This window comes from Crassostrea angulata, chromosome 7 (genome assembly GCF_025612915.1).
Source record: "Crassostrea angulata isolate pt1a10 chromosome 7, ASM2561291v2, whole genome shotgun sequence".
NCBI classification, from domain to species: Eukaryota; Metazoa; Mollusca; class Bivalvia; order Ostreida; family Ostreidae; genus Magallana; species Magallana angulata.
In genome coordinates, this window is record NC_069117.1 from 57,985,085 (window position 1) to 58,002,597 (window position 17,513).

At 32.3% G+C, this 17,513-nt stretch overlaps 2 protein-coding genes across 2 annotated transcripts; one reads left to right on the plus strand and one right to left on the minus strand.

The window, feature by feature from the left end:
• Window positions 1-1,398: 1,398 nt before the first annotated feature.
• On the plus strand, window positions 1,399-13,814 carry LOC128191161 (uncharacterized). Its single transcript, XM_052863247.1, has 3 exons — window positions 1,399-1,450; window positions 5,630-6,298; window positions 13,555-13,814. Exons 1-3 carry the CDS (start codon window positions 1,399-1,401, stop codon window positions 13,812-13,814), a joined length of 981 nt encoding a protein of 326 aa, XP_052719207.1.
• Window positions 8,629-9,324, minus strand: LOC128191162 (uncharacterized). The gene is made up of 2 exons (XM_052863249.1): window positions 9,270-9,324; window positions 8,629-9,128 (listed from the first exon to the last, which is right to left on the minus strand). The coding sequence occupies exons 1-2, from the start codon at window positions 9,322-9,324 to the stop codon at window positions 8,629-8,631; spliced, it is 555 nt and encodes a 184-aa protein (XP_052719209.1).
• Window positions 13,815-17,513: the final 3,699 nt, after the last annotated feature.

The window sequence follows — 17,513 nt, forward strand, 5'->3', positions numbered from 1 at the left end:
TTATCAATATTTCTCTCTCTCTCTCTCTCTCTCTCTCTCTCTCTCTCTCTCATATGCTTACTTATGTTTACGTCTATACTTACCTATTTTGTCTTAACTTTTGTCGGACATAAATATTCGAAATAGTCCACCGGCGTAGCGATAAGTCTAAGCGTACGATCCCTTTATGAACCGAGCAACATCATCATATTTTAAATTTACTCGTATATTTTTTCATACAATACTACGTAAACTATTTCTATGAAATTTTTAAGGGAAAGCGAAAATTTCAAAGAGTTTAGTCAAGAACTATATTTTGTAAAGGAATGCTTTAAAGAAAAAATGGACAGTTTTCTTATTTCAATATTCTAGAGAACTATAACTTTGCCTTCATAATTTTTAGTGCATACCATACTTCCAGATATTTCGTGCATTGGTATATCTTAATTTTATTCCCAAAACGCATATAATTATCATTTTGATTTCTTTTAACAAGTTTTTGAATATTTAGTAAATATTTCTTAAATATCATAAAAAAAGAAACTTCAAATTTTGCTTGAAATTAGCTTGTATCATGCCATATTTAAACTTTAACAACATTGGCCTATACTTTTAGTTTTATTATCTAAATTCATTGCATGAGCTTTTTCTTAATACAAAAAAGATCAAAACATTACTTTGGAAATAAAGTTGATAACGTTTTCTTTATAATTATCTAAATTTTTATTATAAAATAAAATAAATTTTTATCTGATGCCACTGTTTATTCCGATAACAAATAATAAAGGTAAAAACGATTGATCTGGAGGTTGCTTTTTCATAGCTTAAAGAAGCACATAGACCCTTAATCTTTGTTTTGGATTAAGAGAAAATTTTAAACAAACATTAAAAATATTACATTAAGGATCAAAAGTTATTAATAGATATCATCCAATCAGGCTGTTAAACCTAGCAAGTGTACATGATACATGTTATCTCCCCAAAATTTAAATGAGTAAGAAGATAGTAAATACACGGGATTGTTTGAAATGTATACTGTTCTTCTCGTATACTGTGTTATCATAGGTCTTCTTGTAGTGATTTAAAAAACTTTATACACTATCCTTCTATGAATTTCTTTTGAAGATTTAAAATAGATAAGGGAAAAATATTTGCAAAATGATTTTTAGAAAATTCGATGGACTAAGCTAACATTTTAAACTTTTGAACATTGAATCGTAAAAAAAAATTACACTTATTTGGAAACAGACAATGTTGTCAACCCCTTCATGGATTAAAAGCAAACAAAACTATTATTTGTTGCAATCGATCGTTCTTGACAAAGAAGAGATGCTTATGAACTTGGTTTAGATTTATAAGCCCGAACTAAGGTTGTCTCAACACAGTAAGAACAAAGGGAACTAACTGTACTGACACAGGATGAGACTTGGGGATTTTTACGTTCTCGTCCACCTCAGTGCTTTTATACCAAGTAAGTATACTGTTATAATAAAGACATTTGAGTCCGCAAGTACGGGTAACATCTTCCTGCATGCTTGAATTCCTTATAAATCTTTTAAAACAATATTTATTCAACAACAGTTTATGAAAGAATTTGAAGATTGTCATGACAAAACCTCGCATGTTATGTTTCATATGAAGACCACTTAAGATGTTCGTTTGCTAGCTAATATTTCCATATTTAAACATTAGAAGTGCGATGTCGTGAAGATCGGAATGATCACTAAAAAGTTCAACGTATACACTAACATGTAGATACATTATGATGAAAAGTTTTATTTCTGTTTAAACAGGTCGGGTACACTACCTTATATGGATAGCATTATTTAACACGTGACAGTAATTTTGGCAAACTGATTCTCCAATCCATTGAATGAGTTGCAATGCATGACGGTCTATACCGTGTTTACGATTAAACAAACGCACGTGGTATTTGTCTGTTTTATACACAATATTTAATTGCTTGCCGGAATGTTTGTACATCTTGATTTTTACTTTAGAAGGTAAAAAAGGAAAGATTACGTACCATTAACTTTGTTCCATGCTGACATTAAAAAATACTGTTGTTTTAGTTGATTAATTGTGGCTTCAAAAATGATCAGTATCAAACGACTGACAAACATACGTATACAAGTACTATACAAGTGGCTTCAAAAATGATCAGTATCAAACGACTGACAAACATACGTATACAAGTACAAACATATTTTGATAAGAAAAAACATCACATTTGTGTATTGGTGACATTATGATTGTGCACTAGAAATAAAAACAGGTAACTGTACATTTTTAACATACGTGAATAGCCACTGTAGTAGAAATGCACAAAAATACAAACGCAGAAGCGCAAGCTATATGCAGCATAAAGTAGTTTGTCCGTTAAGCATTCTGATGAATGTCCCTGAAGAAAATATCAACGCGCGTTCTACTAATGTTGTCCAAAATATGAGGTATCACGTGAAAAAAAAACAGTACTCGCTGCTTTTAATTCAATAGGACGTACCTCTCTTTTGAACATTGACAATGGGGTATTTAAATAGGTTGATATAAGTCCTCATATGCAATATTTTTTAAATGTGAGCGTAGAAATTGAAATTGAAGTTCAGACATCATTGTCCATATCACTTTCATAAATTCTGAAAAATTATTCAAAATGAGTTTCCAAAAGACAATTCAAAATGGTAATATATTTTCAATACGCTTTGTATACACTGAAACTTGTAGTAGCCCACAATGCCTTGCAACTCATTCACCTGATTGGTTTGTCGATAAAAGTAAACAGATGCCTAATTTAGTATGCAAATTTATCCCGACGTCACAAAATATAGTGGTCTCGACCTGTTAAAGGTCTAGAAGGTCCTTGCCATTTTTAGACAATTTCAATTTACTTCAAAACTATATAATTCCATTTTAAGCTGAGCTCTTTCCGTAAGCAACGGCCAGACAGTAGCAACGATATACGGTTTTTGCGGATATTGACTGTCAGTTAACAACCGTTGAAATTGTTGAATGCACAAAAAATTTGTTCCAGCTTAAAATAGAAACTAAAATGCATATCATGTCAGTGCAAGTTTACATCTGATATATTCAATCATCATTGCAACATTGTTCTTTGTAACATTCTGCAGCTTGGAGGTACGTGCACAGTGTAGATAACCTCTTTCTTAAAGGGACTTGGACACGATTTAAGATCAAAATTTCATTTTTTTATTTTTTATAGATAAAACGGTTTACGTGCACATATTGAATGATTGACCAAAATTTGAATGTTAGAATTCAAGTTATAAGAGTGATGCAGAGGAAAGAATTCATTGTTATGTAAACAAAGCTCTAGTCTTATAATTGTTTTCAAATAATGTAATGTATGGAATTACCATTTTTTGACCCAATAACTCATGGAAAACAAGAAAACCTTATTCAATGTGTTTATAAAAAATATTATCAACAGAAGAAAGCAACATTAGATTGAAACTTATGCCAAAAAAACACAAATGGAAACAATAACAAGGATCGACTTTGTTTACAAAACAAAGATTTACAAAGTCTGTATCTTGCATATAACTCAATATAAGACTTTCAAATTTCAATAAAGAATTACAAATACCCATATTAACCATTCTAAACATCAAAAATGGAAACATAAAATTTAACATTTGGAGCTCAAATCGTGTCTTTAAGGAGTTTGGCGCCTGAGATAGTAGTCAATCATCCGAAAACCACTTGGATATAAAATGTTCATTTCTTTTATTTGTGACCCATGTCATGCCATTTTTTGGAAATATTGAGCCCCAAACAGAAATGATAATTTTCCTGAAATTATTGCTTTAATTTGACATGGAAATTGATAATTTGAAGAAATCAAACAAATATTTATAGTTTGAACTATCATTTAGTTATGACTTTGATATGGTATGGAGTTGAACATATGTAGTGACTATAAAATCTAAGTCAAAGTTTAAAAATGTTTGCCTTACTGGTCGCTTCAAAGGCCAGTACATGATAAACACAACACCAAATATTACAAAATTTTGGAGTAATTAAATTATAACGCGAATAAAAAAAATTATAGTAATGTCATCTTTCAAAATCTTTGCATATAAATAGATATAATTTTAATGTCTCATTTTAAAGTCAAACAAATAGGGGTCACATCTCAAAAACTTGAGATATAGCATGAAATAAGCTAATTTTAGCCCTAACGTGTTGTTAATTTTTTCTTAACTTCTATGAAATATAAACTTAATATACCAAATCATATTGATAGAAATATCGAAATATTGTTTAAATATGGTTTTTTTTAGATCATCATGAATATATCGTAATACACAAACTATCTAGAAGTTTGGTCTGCGCTTAAAATAAGAAGCTAAAGTAACAGTATTCTAAAACCAGAGAGTTATGAAAATTGTTCATTTCCTTCTGCCACAAAATATAGTCCCTTACTAATCTCTGTAAATATGTAATTTTTAAAAAATAATTTTATTCAATAAAGTTTATTGGGCTTTGTAGAACATAAATATACTACTAGAATTAATATGTGATGCAGAATTTTCAGACTAGAGCTGATCCAAAATGGCTACCCAAAACTTAAGGAGCGAACCTCTTTATAACATTTCTATTTTTTGCACTCTAAATACGTCAAAAGTGCACAATGCTTACTGCGAGTCTAAAAGTCTAAGACGCCTTTTTGTTCGCTGATTGTGGGCATGAGGATAATAGCGATATAGTGTAAATTCCTAATTTAAAGCGAGGATTATATATCTGCATAAAATTGCGAGAAGCAGCTCTCGCAGATTTTAAAATCTCTGGATTTTTTTTGGAAAGATGAGAACTTTGAGAAATAGGGTTAAAAGTTCCGTATTCATGATTTTATAATCTCGCGTTTTGATATACATGTCTGTTCAGCTATAAGTGATAATCACATCGGTAACATTAGATGATTAGATGTGAAATATGACGTAGCCCTCTCTACATGACAAACTGACCAGGTTTGAAAACAAAACAACTGCAGGAAGTACCCGTTTTACGGTACCTTGAGTAGTTGCTAAGCGGTGGAATATATTGTTACACTAACATCATAACCTAGATCTTTCTTAAATAAGATCTAAGGTTACAAATTCCGAGTACAAGTTCCGTCTTTTAATAAACTCCAAAAAATACTGGTAGAACTGTATGTGCATTGTAGAATTATGAGAATGAACCCTGTAAGATATATGCATTTTGGTCTAACTAATGAAAGATGATGCTGTGACCATATCTCTGATTTCTGCTACTAAAAATGAATAACTGGTAATATATATGAACGGAATTGGTACGTAAGTAAATAGCAACTGATTCAACTACATTGTACCGACTAATGAGATGAAAAGTGGTTAGATGTATTTTTTAAAATAAGTTCCCTTTTAACACTTGCTCTGACCGTGTCTCTAATTTTAGGTACTAAAAATAAATAACTGGTAATATTATATGTAAGTAATTGGTACGTAGGTTTAAAATTCCCAAATTTTCAACTACCGAATAATAATAAGGAAACTGATTAGATGTATTCATTAAAATAATTTCCCTAAAAAAGCATCCCAACACTGCTGTTCTCGACTTTAAGTGAGTCTGTTATTATCAAAATCCACCACAGAATTGTTTACTATTACAGGCGTAACAGGAAAGTGTTCCACTAACATCCCCCGGAGATGGCCATTGACTCCAGAAGTTTGTACTGACCAGGTCCTATCTAATCCTGACCTACGGTTCTCCAACTGTCCTCAAACGTTCGTCAAGGACCTTCCCGCTCTCTACACACCGCCGGTCTCTCCTTTTTCCGTCAATCTTTCCGCTGATTCAGTCCTTGATTTACGTATTACTACCACTGCGCCGTCCGGGGATTATGGATTCTCGGCCTTTGTAAAACCAGCTACAAATGACGACAGTTGTATTCTCCATTACAAATCCGACGACGGCAGTTTTGAGATGAAGTTCCTTTCCACAGCCTCTGGAACAAATGCATCTATCATTGGATGGGACTCCTGCGCTTCTAATGCCTTACAGGTTGGGCAGTGGCAGAAAATTGCCATGGCAACGGATGCTAGTCCCTCAAAGCTTAATTTAATCATTGAAGGAGCACCCTTTGACGACAGCAATGTAAACACCTTGACTTGGAAGCCTGATACTACAGTCCCTATTTTTAAAACACCGGGTACACTTAGAGTTGGGGGATCTTTTGACGGGGAAACATTCAGCGGATTGGTGTCATGTGTTGGTTTTGTTGAGAGCCAAAATATCGACTGTTCCAGGGATTGCTTCGATTCAAGTACCTGGTCTTCAAGTAAGCTCTTTAATGTTTTACTTACATGTTGATTACAACGGCTTGGTAGGTCACTAAAGAAACGGGCATAACAATGAGCATTGATTTGTGATAGTGTCAGATTCTGTGAGTTTAGTAAAACACTGATTGTAGATGATTTTAGGTATGAGACAATGTAATTAACAAAATTAAATGTTACTGACGTTAGATACTTTTCAATTGCTATTAGAGTGACAAATAATGTCCAACGTTCAGCGCATTTGTGTCGTCTCTTCGAAAAAAAAAATAGGATCAAATGATACCAAAAGATGTGGTAGTCAAGTTTTTATAGTCTAGTCCGATTTAGTCGAAAAAAAACCTTTTAACGGCAAATATTTATTAGATGGTCCAGCATGATTTTTTAACATAATTAAAGTGTGCTGATTCCAAAACAATATGCTGGTCTTCATGAAAATGACGTTAATTAGCTCAAAATGGCGATTCAAAATGGCGGAAAACCAAATTTTATACTTTTTCTTAAAGTCTTTTCATTATTGACAAACAATTATGAAATGATCCAGCTTAGTATTCTATCATATCTTAAGTGTGCTAAGTTTGAAAAAACTTACTGGCCTTCCCCCAAAAAGCGTTAATTAGGTCAACATGGCGATTCAAAATGGCAGATACCCAGATTTTATAATTTTTTTCATTAAAAATTTAAACTAGGGAAAACGCATAAAAAACAATAATAATTTAGTCCAGCAAAGTTATTTTTGCATATTAATTAGGGCGTGCTTAGTCTGAAAAATATGAATGCTATGACAAAAATGGCGCTAATTAGGTTAAAATGGCGGTCAAAATGGTCGATAGGCAAATTCTATAATTCTCTTAAGTCTTAAAATTGAGGTAACAAACGATTATACATGTAAATTAGTTCAGCATAGCATTTTATCATATCTAAGGTGTGCAGAGTCCAACAAAATATGTTGATCGTTTTTCGTCTTACAGTCTCTTTAATGGAAAAAAAATAACAATACAAAATCACAAATTGGTCTAGCAAACATATTTATCATAATTAGGTTGTGCCGAGTTTGATGAAATGTGTTTATCTTCATGAAAATTACGTTAATTTTCTCATAATGGCAATTCAAATTGGTGTATACTAGTAGCCAAATATCATTAGTCTCTATATAGACTACTAAAGGCCTCTTAAATGGGGGAAATGTTTGAATTCATAATTTCAATACTAATGATATAACTGACAATCAAATTTGAACACTTGTATTAATAGGAAAAACCCCACCAGCTTTTATTTGGAAAAAAGTTTTCTCTTTTCCCTTATCAAGCTACAGTATAAAATTATGTTATTTATACAATCTTTTTTTTTCAATGATAAGATTGATTTGAAATTTGCAAATGTCTTTACCCTGGGAGTAGGCACGTTTGCATTCACACATAAAGGTTCTGCAACCTGTGGGGTTATCAGCCCAAGCTATGTGCAAGCTATCAAATCTAAGAAAGCTTTTTGTATAATATCTTAAGGTCATTAGTTCCAGCAACAAACAACCATCACTTAATTTTTTTATCCCATCTCGGCTAATCATGGTAATATGGGCATGCTTATATATGCCTGTCTCCCTATCATTACCTTGGTGTGTGTTTGATTCATAAGCAACGTAAGGCAAATCCTTAGTTGGGACATATTCCCGGGGTTTGATTGTTGGAAGAAAGCAAAGAACTAGGTACGGTAAACACCAAAAACGGCCCTATCCCCAAATTAAACAATATTGTACCAAAAGGTAGACATACATGTAACTATGTACTTTCATAAAATAGAAAGGTTTTGATAATGAGACCATTATTTTTATCTGTACCACTACTCCAACGTAAGGTCCTTTTAATAACGTTTTAATGACGTCGTTTGAACCAGTGCAACGTCATTTGTGGTTTTTAAAAAAGAATTATATACATGTATAACTTAATAATTGTAATCCATGGCTGCATTGAGCTTTAAAAATAACCTAAAGACCAAATGAGGTAAAATATTTGCATTTATGTCATTACATGTAAATCATGTATATATGTATACTAGTATATATTCAAAGTACATAAAAGTCCTAATATTTCGTATTTTTTCTGAAAAATTAATAAGGAAATCCATTCTAATTCAACAAACAAACAAGTCTTTTATAAACACAATATCAATAAATCAGCAAAATCAAATCATCTAAATTTACATTTTTACATTTACATTTTTTGTTCAATTATAAAATTAAGTTTAATTGATGGAAACGTATTTTCTTTCATAAATCTGTTCAGGTTCATACTGTACACATTACATATACGGCACAAACTACGTGTAAGTCTGCTAGCTATTCTTCCTGACCCTGATGATCCAGAGCGTCTTCATCTTCGGAGCTGTCAATGGCTCGAGCTGCATCATCCACATCCTCTGTCCAATCCCGAATACCAAAAGACTCATCTCCTGCATTATTATGATGTCTGGCAAAAGCCAGGTACCAAATAATGCAGGATATGTGCCCACACATTCCAACGACTCGTGCTCCATTTTTACAAGTACAGTACCAGGACACGATAGTTTCACAGTATTTAATCCACAGTGAGTACTTTTTGGATGATGTGTGGCGGCTTTGAATTTTAGCACAAACGATATTGGGAACGTCATTGCTCACCAGAATTTCAAACATTCCATCATCTGTGAGGTGCTCTACTGCATAAGACTTCGCCGGTTTTAACTGATACACGCCGATGGTGAGTTCTCTAATGTCCTCTTCAGCAAGTCTGGGGAAATCCTTTACGATGTTGCTGTCGGCATCGATGGAAGTCCATTTCATGGATCTTTTATCTAGCCCTACAGTATTCAAATGTTTTGATCTTCAAAACGCATATGAACATATTTGTATATAGTATATACATGTATACATGTCTTATAAATAAGTATTTGCAAGTATAAGAAAAAACCGAACATATATATATTTTCTTTTCAACATACCATTTTCAAGAACAAACTGTTGGAGTTCGTTTGTTTTCTTGGCCAACATTGTCATTTTAGAAGCGACTGCAATGTCAGCGTCAAATGTTCCTGAGGTGATCGGAGGCCGTTATTTGTTGCACAGACTGCAAACAATCCTGACGTAGTCTCCGATATATGGAATTTGACTGTTTGGAAGCGTCTTGCCAAGATATTTCCATGTTTTCACCCGACCGTTAACAGATTCAACAACCCATCTGACCTATAATAAACAAACTCTAGTTAAGCATTTCAATTGTTTTCCCTGTGAAACAAACGCTTGTGCTCATATCGATATCATCTTTTAACATACCCGGTATGTAAGTATTGTGTATAATATAGTGATAGTAAAAGATAAAAAAAATAATGATAATAATAAAATATTAAGACTAATAATTCATTTACTTTTGTAACGAGTCTGGAGTTGTTTGCCTCTTCCGTTGATAGTTGTTTTTGGCCCTTTGGGATAAACGCAGGCATCTCCATCCGAATACCAGGGTCGTTTAAAACCGATTCCGAATCACGGAATCCTCTATCTACCACATATATGTCGTCCTCCTTGATCCATCTCTGTATTTCCTCGGTGTTCAAAAGAATGGAATGGTTCAGAATAGAGGAGTCGTTATTCTTTGGATCCGCTAGGTATGGGCCAAGGACACTGACGATATATCTTGTCGTTGAAACAATCAGCACTAAATTCTTAACATTACTGACAAGTTTGCTCCGCCTTACTCGACATATGTGACGTCATGCTAACAAACTTTTCAAGCACATGCATTTCAAAAAAAATTACACATGGATTAAGTGTTTCTGTTATATTATCTGAGAAGTTTTGTAAAAGGATATCTTGTTTATGATGTTGAAGTAACAGTTTGTTGTTATTATGCCGTTTACAATGATTTGTGGTGTTGAAATAATGTGTTGTTCTTGTGTCGTGTACATATACATATAAACAAGGATTCTGCTGTGGACTAAATGGCCTAGCTACTTCTGTGAGGTAAGCTTAGTAGGTCAATAATTTTAAATTGTGCTTTAAGTATTTTAAAGTATTAACAATAGTCTTTAATGAAAAGCATTATATTGGGAGATTTCTTCATTTCAAGCGATGTAACGGTACCCCCCCCCCCCCGATTTTTAGGTTACAAAATAAATTCATTTTCTCATACCATACATTTTAAATTAGGTCGATACTTGAGGAATTGTGTGGTTTTATGTGGGACTAGGGAGATATATGTAAGCTTTATTTGTCTTTTCTTAAACTGGTTGTGTAGGTTCGCAATGTAAAATGGGAACCAGTCAAACCCAAGTTATAAATAAACAAAACATTATACGGCTCAGCAGACGGTCACACGCTGCCTATTTTTCACCAATTTTATAATTTTTAGGAATAAAGCACTATAATTATAATATATCTATAGATTTCCATGTATAAACTAAATTAATTATTTTCTGAAAGCTGCACATATTTTGCCTACAAAAGAGTCGATCATTGCTACATATTTACACCTTAATTACTAGGATGTATTCATGTACTTCGAAAACGCTTATTAAAACAGTTTTAATCAATTCATGTTTGCTATAGTATAAGTTGCAGTTCTCTTATATGTTATCAAGACGTGCATATTAATGTTGTATTTAAATGATTATATACATGTTAATTTTTGCCAAAAATGTCATAAAAACTTGTGAAAAATACTGGAGATACATTTATCTTACCTGGACAAGATTTCTTCCTCGATATATCATTACTTGGCTAATAAAACTGCATATCGTGGTACACCCCGACTGAATCCGCCCCAAAAACTCGTCACAAAACGGGAAATCATGTTTGGTTTTGCTCGAGGTCTGCGCTCTGTATTTTATTTGAAGTTTTAAGCTCAAATTTATTAGGAAAATGTGAATTTCCGGTAAATAAGGTGCATTTACCGTAAGTTACCGTTGCTTAGCAACGGTTCGCATGGTAATTTATACGGATAAAAAGTTTGCACTTGCCTTCTTTATTGCTATTATATAAGTGTTTTCTTCTTGTAAGCAACATAAAAATTGTCCGAATTTTTAGGCCTGTGTACTATTACAGCCGTACCTAGTTCTTAAATCGTGTCAGTGGACAATGTGTCTTGGTTATCCATATAACTAAAGAACTTCTCGAACTCTTTGATTTTCTGGTCAGTTAATTCCCCGTTTCATACTTGTTTCTGTTCACTTATTATGTCAATTTTCTCGTTATGCTATAGAAATAAAAAGTTGTGTCACACAATATCAGTGAATAAAATGAAGGAAGTGCTAATTCAAAGTTCTATAAAAAGGAACATTTTCTCTTCAACAACATTGACAGCGATGTTTATCGGCTTTAAAAAGGTTCATACATCCATCAGCAAACTTCGTTGTGAGGATATGTTACAAATTAACACTGGCATGATCTAGCATAAAAAGCCTCAACTTTTCCTCTGAATATGGACACATATTGCTATACTTTCCTCAGCACATTTGGCGAAACGCATGTAAACAATTTTGCAAGAGGTGCTTTTATCTTTAACGAAGAAATAGACAGCTTGATTCCTTATACAATATATAAATTGTCCCTAGTAATGTTAAAAAGAATAAAATTCTTTGGTTGCCCAAAACATATTGCGCATACTTATTACTATATATTAAACTGGACGATATGTTGATCTCGGCTCATTTTGAATCACGAGCTTTTACAGTGTATATGGTGATATATTAGTTAGATTTATTTGCTGGAAAGGTATTAAAGGAAGAGACAGACATATACTAGAAAAGTTCTTCATGTCGTACACTGTTCCTTAGCACCTGATTGTATCTCTGTTATCATACAAGCTTATGACATCGATGTCTTTAAAGCCTAAAACACCAATTTTATAGTACAGAAATATGTCTCCTCTCTCAAACTTTACTTTGTAAGCATTTGTTGTATTTCACGAACTTGCAGGTCGAAGGTTTATGAACAAGACGGATATTGAAAAGCATGAACACAGAATGTTCAAATAAGATACCGGTATACGCCTTAATAGGACAAAACGGAAAAAATATTATTATTATTATTTTTAGTAAAATATGGAGCTGTTCTTTTTCTTTGTTAAAGTGTTTTAATCTAATTTTTCATGTGCACATTTGTATAATGTAATACTTGCACGTTTCATCCCTGTAAACGGCTCTGAAAGAGAATAATGAATTCTGGCTGTCGGCCATTTTGAAACGCCATTTTGACCGAAATAACGCCATTTTTGTAAAAGTAAGCGTATATCGTCAAACTCAGTATACCCTGATTTGAGTAAAAAAATGTGTTGGACCGGACTATAATTGTTTTAATGCTTTGTTTCTTGTTAAAAAAACTTAAATAGAAAGTGATGAAATCTGGCTGTATAGCCATTTTGACCTATTTTACTGAATTTCCGTCATAGCTAGCATATGTCTTAGTTATATTGATAAACTTTGCTGGACCAAATTAAACTTGTTGGTCTCATGCTTATTTCCGTTTTAAGAAACTTTTAAGAAAAAAATATGAAATCTGGCTGTCTGCCATTTCGACATAAAAATAATCGCTTTAATGGAAAACAGTATGATTCCTCAGACTTAGCACGTCTTATATATGATTTGAAATTTTTTTTTTAATTATAATTGTTTGTTTCACTCGTTTTCACCATTTAAGAAACTAAAGGGAAAAAAAAATATAATCTGGATGTCCACCGTTATGAGTCGCCATTTTTTTTTTAATAATTTACATTTTCTTGAAAATGGCGTATTATTCCTGACTTTCATATTCATTGTTTGTCTCACGTTTATGTCCATTTCAGAAATATAAGACGAATTAACGAAATTTTGTTATCCGCCATTTTAAATCACCACTTTGACCTAATTAACCACATTTGTGGAAAGCCAGCATAATTTTTAAGACTCAGCACACATTGGATATGATGAAATACTATTTTGGATCAATTCATGAGTGTTTGTCATTATTTTTTACCTTTGAAGAGACTTTAAGAGAAAAATTTAAAGATTGGCTGTCCGCCATTTTGAATCGCCATTTTGACCTACTTAACGCCATTTTCATGAAGGCCAGCATATTTTTTCAGACTTAGCATACTTTAATTATGATTAAAAAAAACATGCTGAACTAAATAATAATTTGCCGTAAAAAGGTATTTCTAGAGCTCTTTTTAGAAATTAGGACTATATTGTTATGCTTACCTGATATATTATAACTTTTTATGTACTCAGCTAATTGACCTTAACTGTTTTCATTTAGTCAACATGTATCCCGAGAAAAGACACTATGGGACGTTCTCGCCTACCGAAACCGGAAAAATACCGAACCTGACACCGATCAACGTCACATCCGCGGGCAGCATAAGTTCTTGTGCCTTACAATGCTTGAAGAATGTCCTACTCTGTGTAAGCGTAGCGTACAACACGGCCACCGGAACTTGTTCTTTTTATCCGAATTTCTATTTTGTTAATCTGACTTCCTCTCCAAACACCAACCTCTATGTTTTACAGCCATATTGAGCATTTGATTCAGTGGTAACAGTCCTATTCGGTTTATTTTGTCATCATATAAAAAAATGGTCAAAACTGCATTGGAGATGTTTCATATACATGTACCCGTACAAGTACTTACTTTTTTAATGACCTATAAAATTTCGTTAATATATTCTTTAGTTCCTTTTTCGTCATCTTTTGACGATTGTGAATAAAAAGTACTGATTAAATGATATCTACTTTGTCATGTTCACGCTATCGACAAGAGAAAAAAAATTACTTACTTCACACACTCAAAATAAAAACCTGGAACTTTTATTTCATTATGAATAAATAAAGTTTAGGCACAAAAAATCATGATTATCGGTAAAAATTAGTGAAGAAAAGCCCTAATGTATACTGATAAGAAGAATATTTTTACTTAGATATGGAGTTATGTCATTTGAATGTATTTTCAATGACTCCAATAATCACTCGGAAAATGCATGCATCTTTCAAAATAGATACATTTGTAACCTTACTTTGTTGTTGCAATATTTTACCTTTTATATGTAATGAAAGTTCCAAATTACGTGATGATCACAATTTGTAAAAATGTGAAGCATTTTATTTGTAATAATCTTTAGTTTCAAAACAGAGTATGAAATCAATAATTTTTCGAATAAGTGCAGTACAGAGAATCGATAAGTGATCGTTATTTCTTCTTCAAACATTGGTTTTAAAACGAAATTTTAAATTCAGAAACGAAATCAGTATGAGTGTGTACTCGTCAGATTATTAAAAGCGAGGAAGATTCAGACAGCGCCAATTATTATAGAACAATAGGCGAATAATCAAAATAGACAGAAACAAAACATGGCTTTTACAATGATCCATTTAGAAGCTTCGTAATGTTTACTGTTCTGTAATCAGAACATGCATTAAATAACCAGGGCTGCGTTTTACAAAAGAACTTACGACAGAGTCGCAAATATTTTCAGTCTTATGGAATGATATTCAAAGAACACAACTCAGACAGGACCATATTTATACAACTACTCTGATGTCCATGATAATGTTTTACAGCCATGAGAACGAAACATTGATTAGTTTGTTTTTAATCAACATTCATTAATTTGGTCATAAGTCGTAAGTTCTGTTGTAAATCGCAAACCAGACTTCACGTATCCAACCAACAGCATTTCTATAGCCAAAATGTTTTAATTCTTTATATGATGAATAATAGTTTACAAGAAGTATCTTTGTCTTTGTCAACTAAACACGAATATTCAAATTATGACACTTTAATTTGAAAAAAAAATATTAGATTGTCTGTAGATTATAAATTATGAGTGCAAAAATCTCAACTGGGAGTTTTATATAGTGTATATTAAACCTGGACGTTTTACTAAACAAATAGTGCATGGCATGTGTGTACAAAGTAATTGTGTTTGATTCTTCTTAAAGTTAATTTTATAGTCTATGCAATATTGTTTTGAATAAAGAATTGCATCTAGACTTTCATATTTAGTCATTTCATTTATTAGTCCCCTACCTGTGAAACTGGAGGAGAGGAGGATAGGAATCTATAGTTTTAATTGCTGTTTATCAGTCATTCTGTCCCCTTTCGTTTTCCAGAATTGTTTTTCCATTAAGGTGTTGTGCTTTGATTTCAAACTCTCTGTGTAGCTTCATAAAAACGCTTTGCTCTGATCAATGTTCCGCTTAATGCATGTGAGAAAAGAGATGACAGGACTTTTTTATGCAGATCCCACTGCACTATTTAAGCCAACACAGAAATTACAATGTATTACTCTTCGTTAGCGTTAATTTCTTTCCACTAGTTATAAACATAGATGGTCCTAATCCAGTAATTGAAAAAAAAGTAATTGTAATTGAGTAAAATTAATTACAATTTTGAATGTAACTGGATGTAATTTCTAATTGAGTCTGTCTGCAACTACAAGTAACTGAATATATTACCAAAATAGCATGTAATTTAATTACTTTTACTTTTTCATTTACATTTCAGTTACTTTTTAACCAAGCTTAAAGTTTAAAAAGGTGTCTTAAAATAATTAAAATTTAAAACGTTAATTAAACTGAATTAAATTTCAAAAAAATTTAAAACATCTTTTTAAAAAAGGCAAAAATGAGCACCTTCATAAAAGATGACGTCATCATATACTACATGTAGATAATAATGTTTATTTTTATAGATATCTCAAAAGGACAAGTAGTAAAAATTATATTTGGTTGTTTCATATGTTTTGATATGTACTGTCAGACTTTTTAGAGCTTTCTAAGTAATATAGGAAGACCGCCGCTCCTCAAACAAACAATCACAGGCATTTTTCCATCGCTTTACCTAGTTATGTGCAATTCAAACAATTTGACTTTTAAAATAACTCATTGAATACCTTAGGGTTTTTGTTTATTTTTTAAAAAATCATTTAAGAAGATTGAAAGACATCGATTTGTTTTATGAACAATTACAGCCTACTCTGATTATACTGAAATTTAGAGGACCATGCAAAATAAAAGCCCTACCTTATAACTAAAACCAGATTTCAAAAACGACGCAGTTCACAACTGCAATATACATGTATGTAGATCAAGATTTAGAATCCATTCTACCATCAAACAACATCGGACATAAAATGATTAACATGATTTAAAAATGATTTACATGTCTAACAGACTTTAAATTAAGCTGAAGTGGAATTCTTATGATACGCTTTGAAATTTACCCTAACACACCATAGCAGAATGTCAGAACTAAAGACATTTATAAAGAAGTACACAAGAAAAATTGAAAGTAGCAGAACATTTTTTATAAATAGAGTGAAATTGAAAGAGAGTCGGAAAAAGACATTGTACGAAACAAGTCGTATTTCAATCTAAGAAATTGTTAGAGCAGCATATTATATACGTTTTGTGACACACTAAACAATCTACCTCGTACTAGTAACATCGAAAACGGTTAAACAAACTTCAACTTATTAAAAGAAGAATCCACAGCTCTGCAATCATTAGCAAACGACGAATCAATGGTGATTAAAGTCACCGATGAAGGTGGCACAGTTGTGATTACGGATTCCAATTTCTATAAATACCATATCATAAAAATGTTGTCAAACACCGACTATTATTATAAAAAAACAACCAATGATGATAAAGATATGCAAAAAAAAAAGAATCTGTTAAAAAAAACCAAACCAAAATCATGCTTAACTAAGAAAAAGGAAGACTACCTAACAAATTTTATCTTTTGACAGACTGCACTAAAGAAACTATTAAAAAAAACAGCTACATTTTAAACAGGTTTGATTCACAGTGTTAGAGAGGGAGTTGGCAACGTGGCTGAGGGCTCTGGGGTAATCAATGGACTGCCATCTTAACGCCTAATTGAGTTAATAAGCTTTTTTAATTGACGTCCGAGTAAATTAAAAACAAATTAACGAGGGTTGAAAATTTTTACGGGTTCTCAGCCTTTATGACACTAGCTAGAAAGGCAGCCAGTTGTATTTTACATAACCAATTTAACGAAGACAGTTTCGAGATGAAGTTCCTTTCCATAGCATCCAGAACAAATGTATCCGTTATTGAATGGTATTTGATGCTTTTGATGCTTTAAAGGTTGGAAACGGATTGCCATTACAATGGATGTGTACCAGCCAATCACACTTTAGTCATCGAGGAAGCGTCTTTTGACAATACCATTTTGAAATATAGCTTTGCAAAAGC

What these genes read in the sequence shown, in the direction of transcription:
- LOC128191161 (XM_052863247.1), top strand. Translation starts at nt 1,399, where the DNA reads ATGAGACTTGGGGATTTTTACGTTCTCGTCCACCTCAGTGCTTTTATA. An exon ending in CCTCAGTGCTTTTATACCAA is followed by an intron (nt 1,451 to 5,629) that starts GTAAGTATACTG and finishes TTACTATTACAG; the next exon opens with GCGTAACAGGAAAGTGTTCC. An exon ending in TTCAAGTACCTGGTCTTCAA is followed by an intron (nt 6,299 to 13,554) that starts GTAAGCTCTTTA and finishes GTTTTCATTTAG; the next exon opens with TCAACATGTATCCCGAGAAA.
- LOC128191162 (XM_052863249.1), bottom strand. Translation starts at nt 9,324, where the DNA reads ATGACAATGTTGGCCAAGAAAACAAACGAACTCCAACAGTTTGTTCTT. An exon ending in ACAGTTTGTTCTTGAAAATG is followed by an intron (nt 9,129 to 9,269) that starts GTATGTTGAAAA and finishes TGAATACTGTAG; the next exon opens with GGCTAGATAAAAGATCCATG.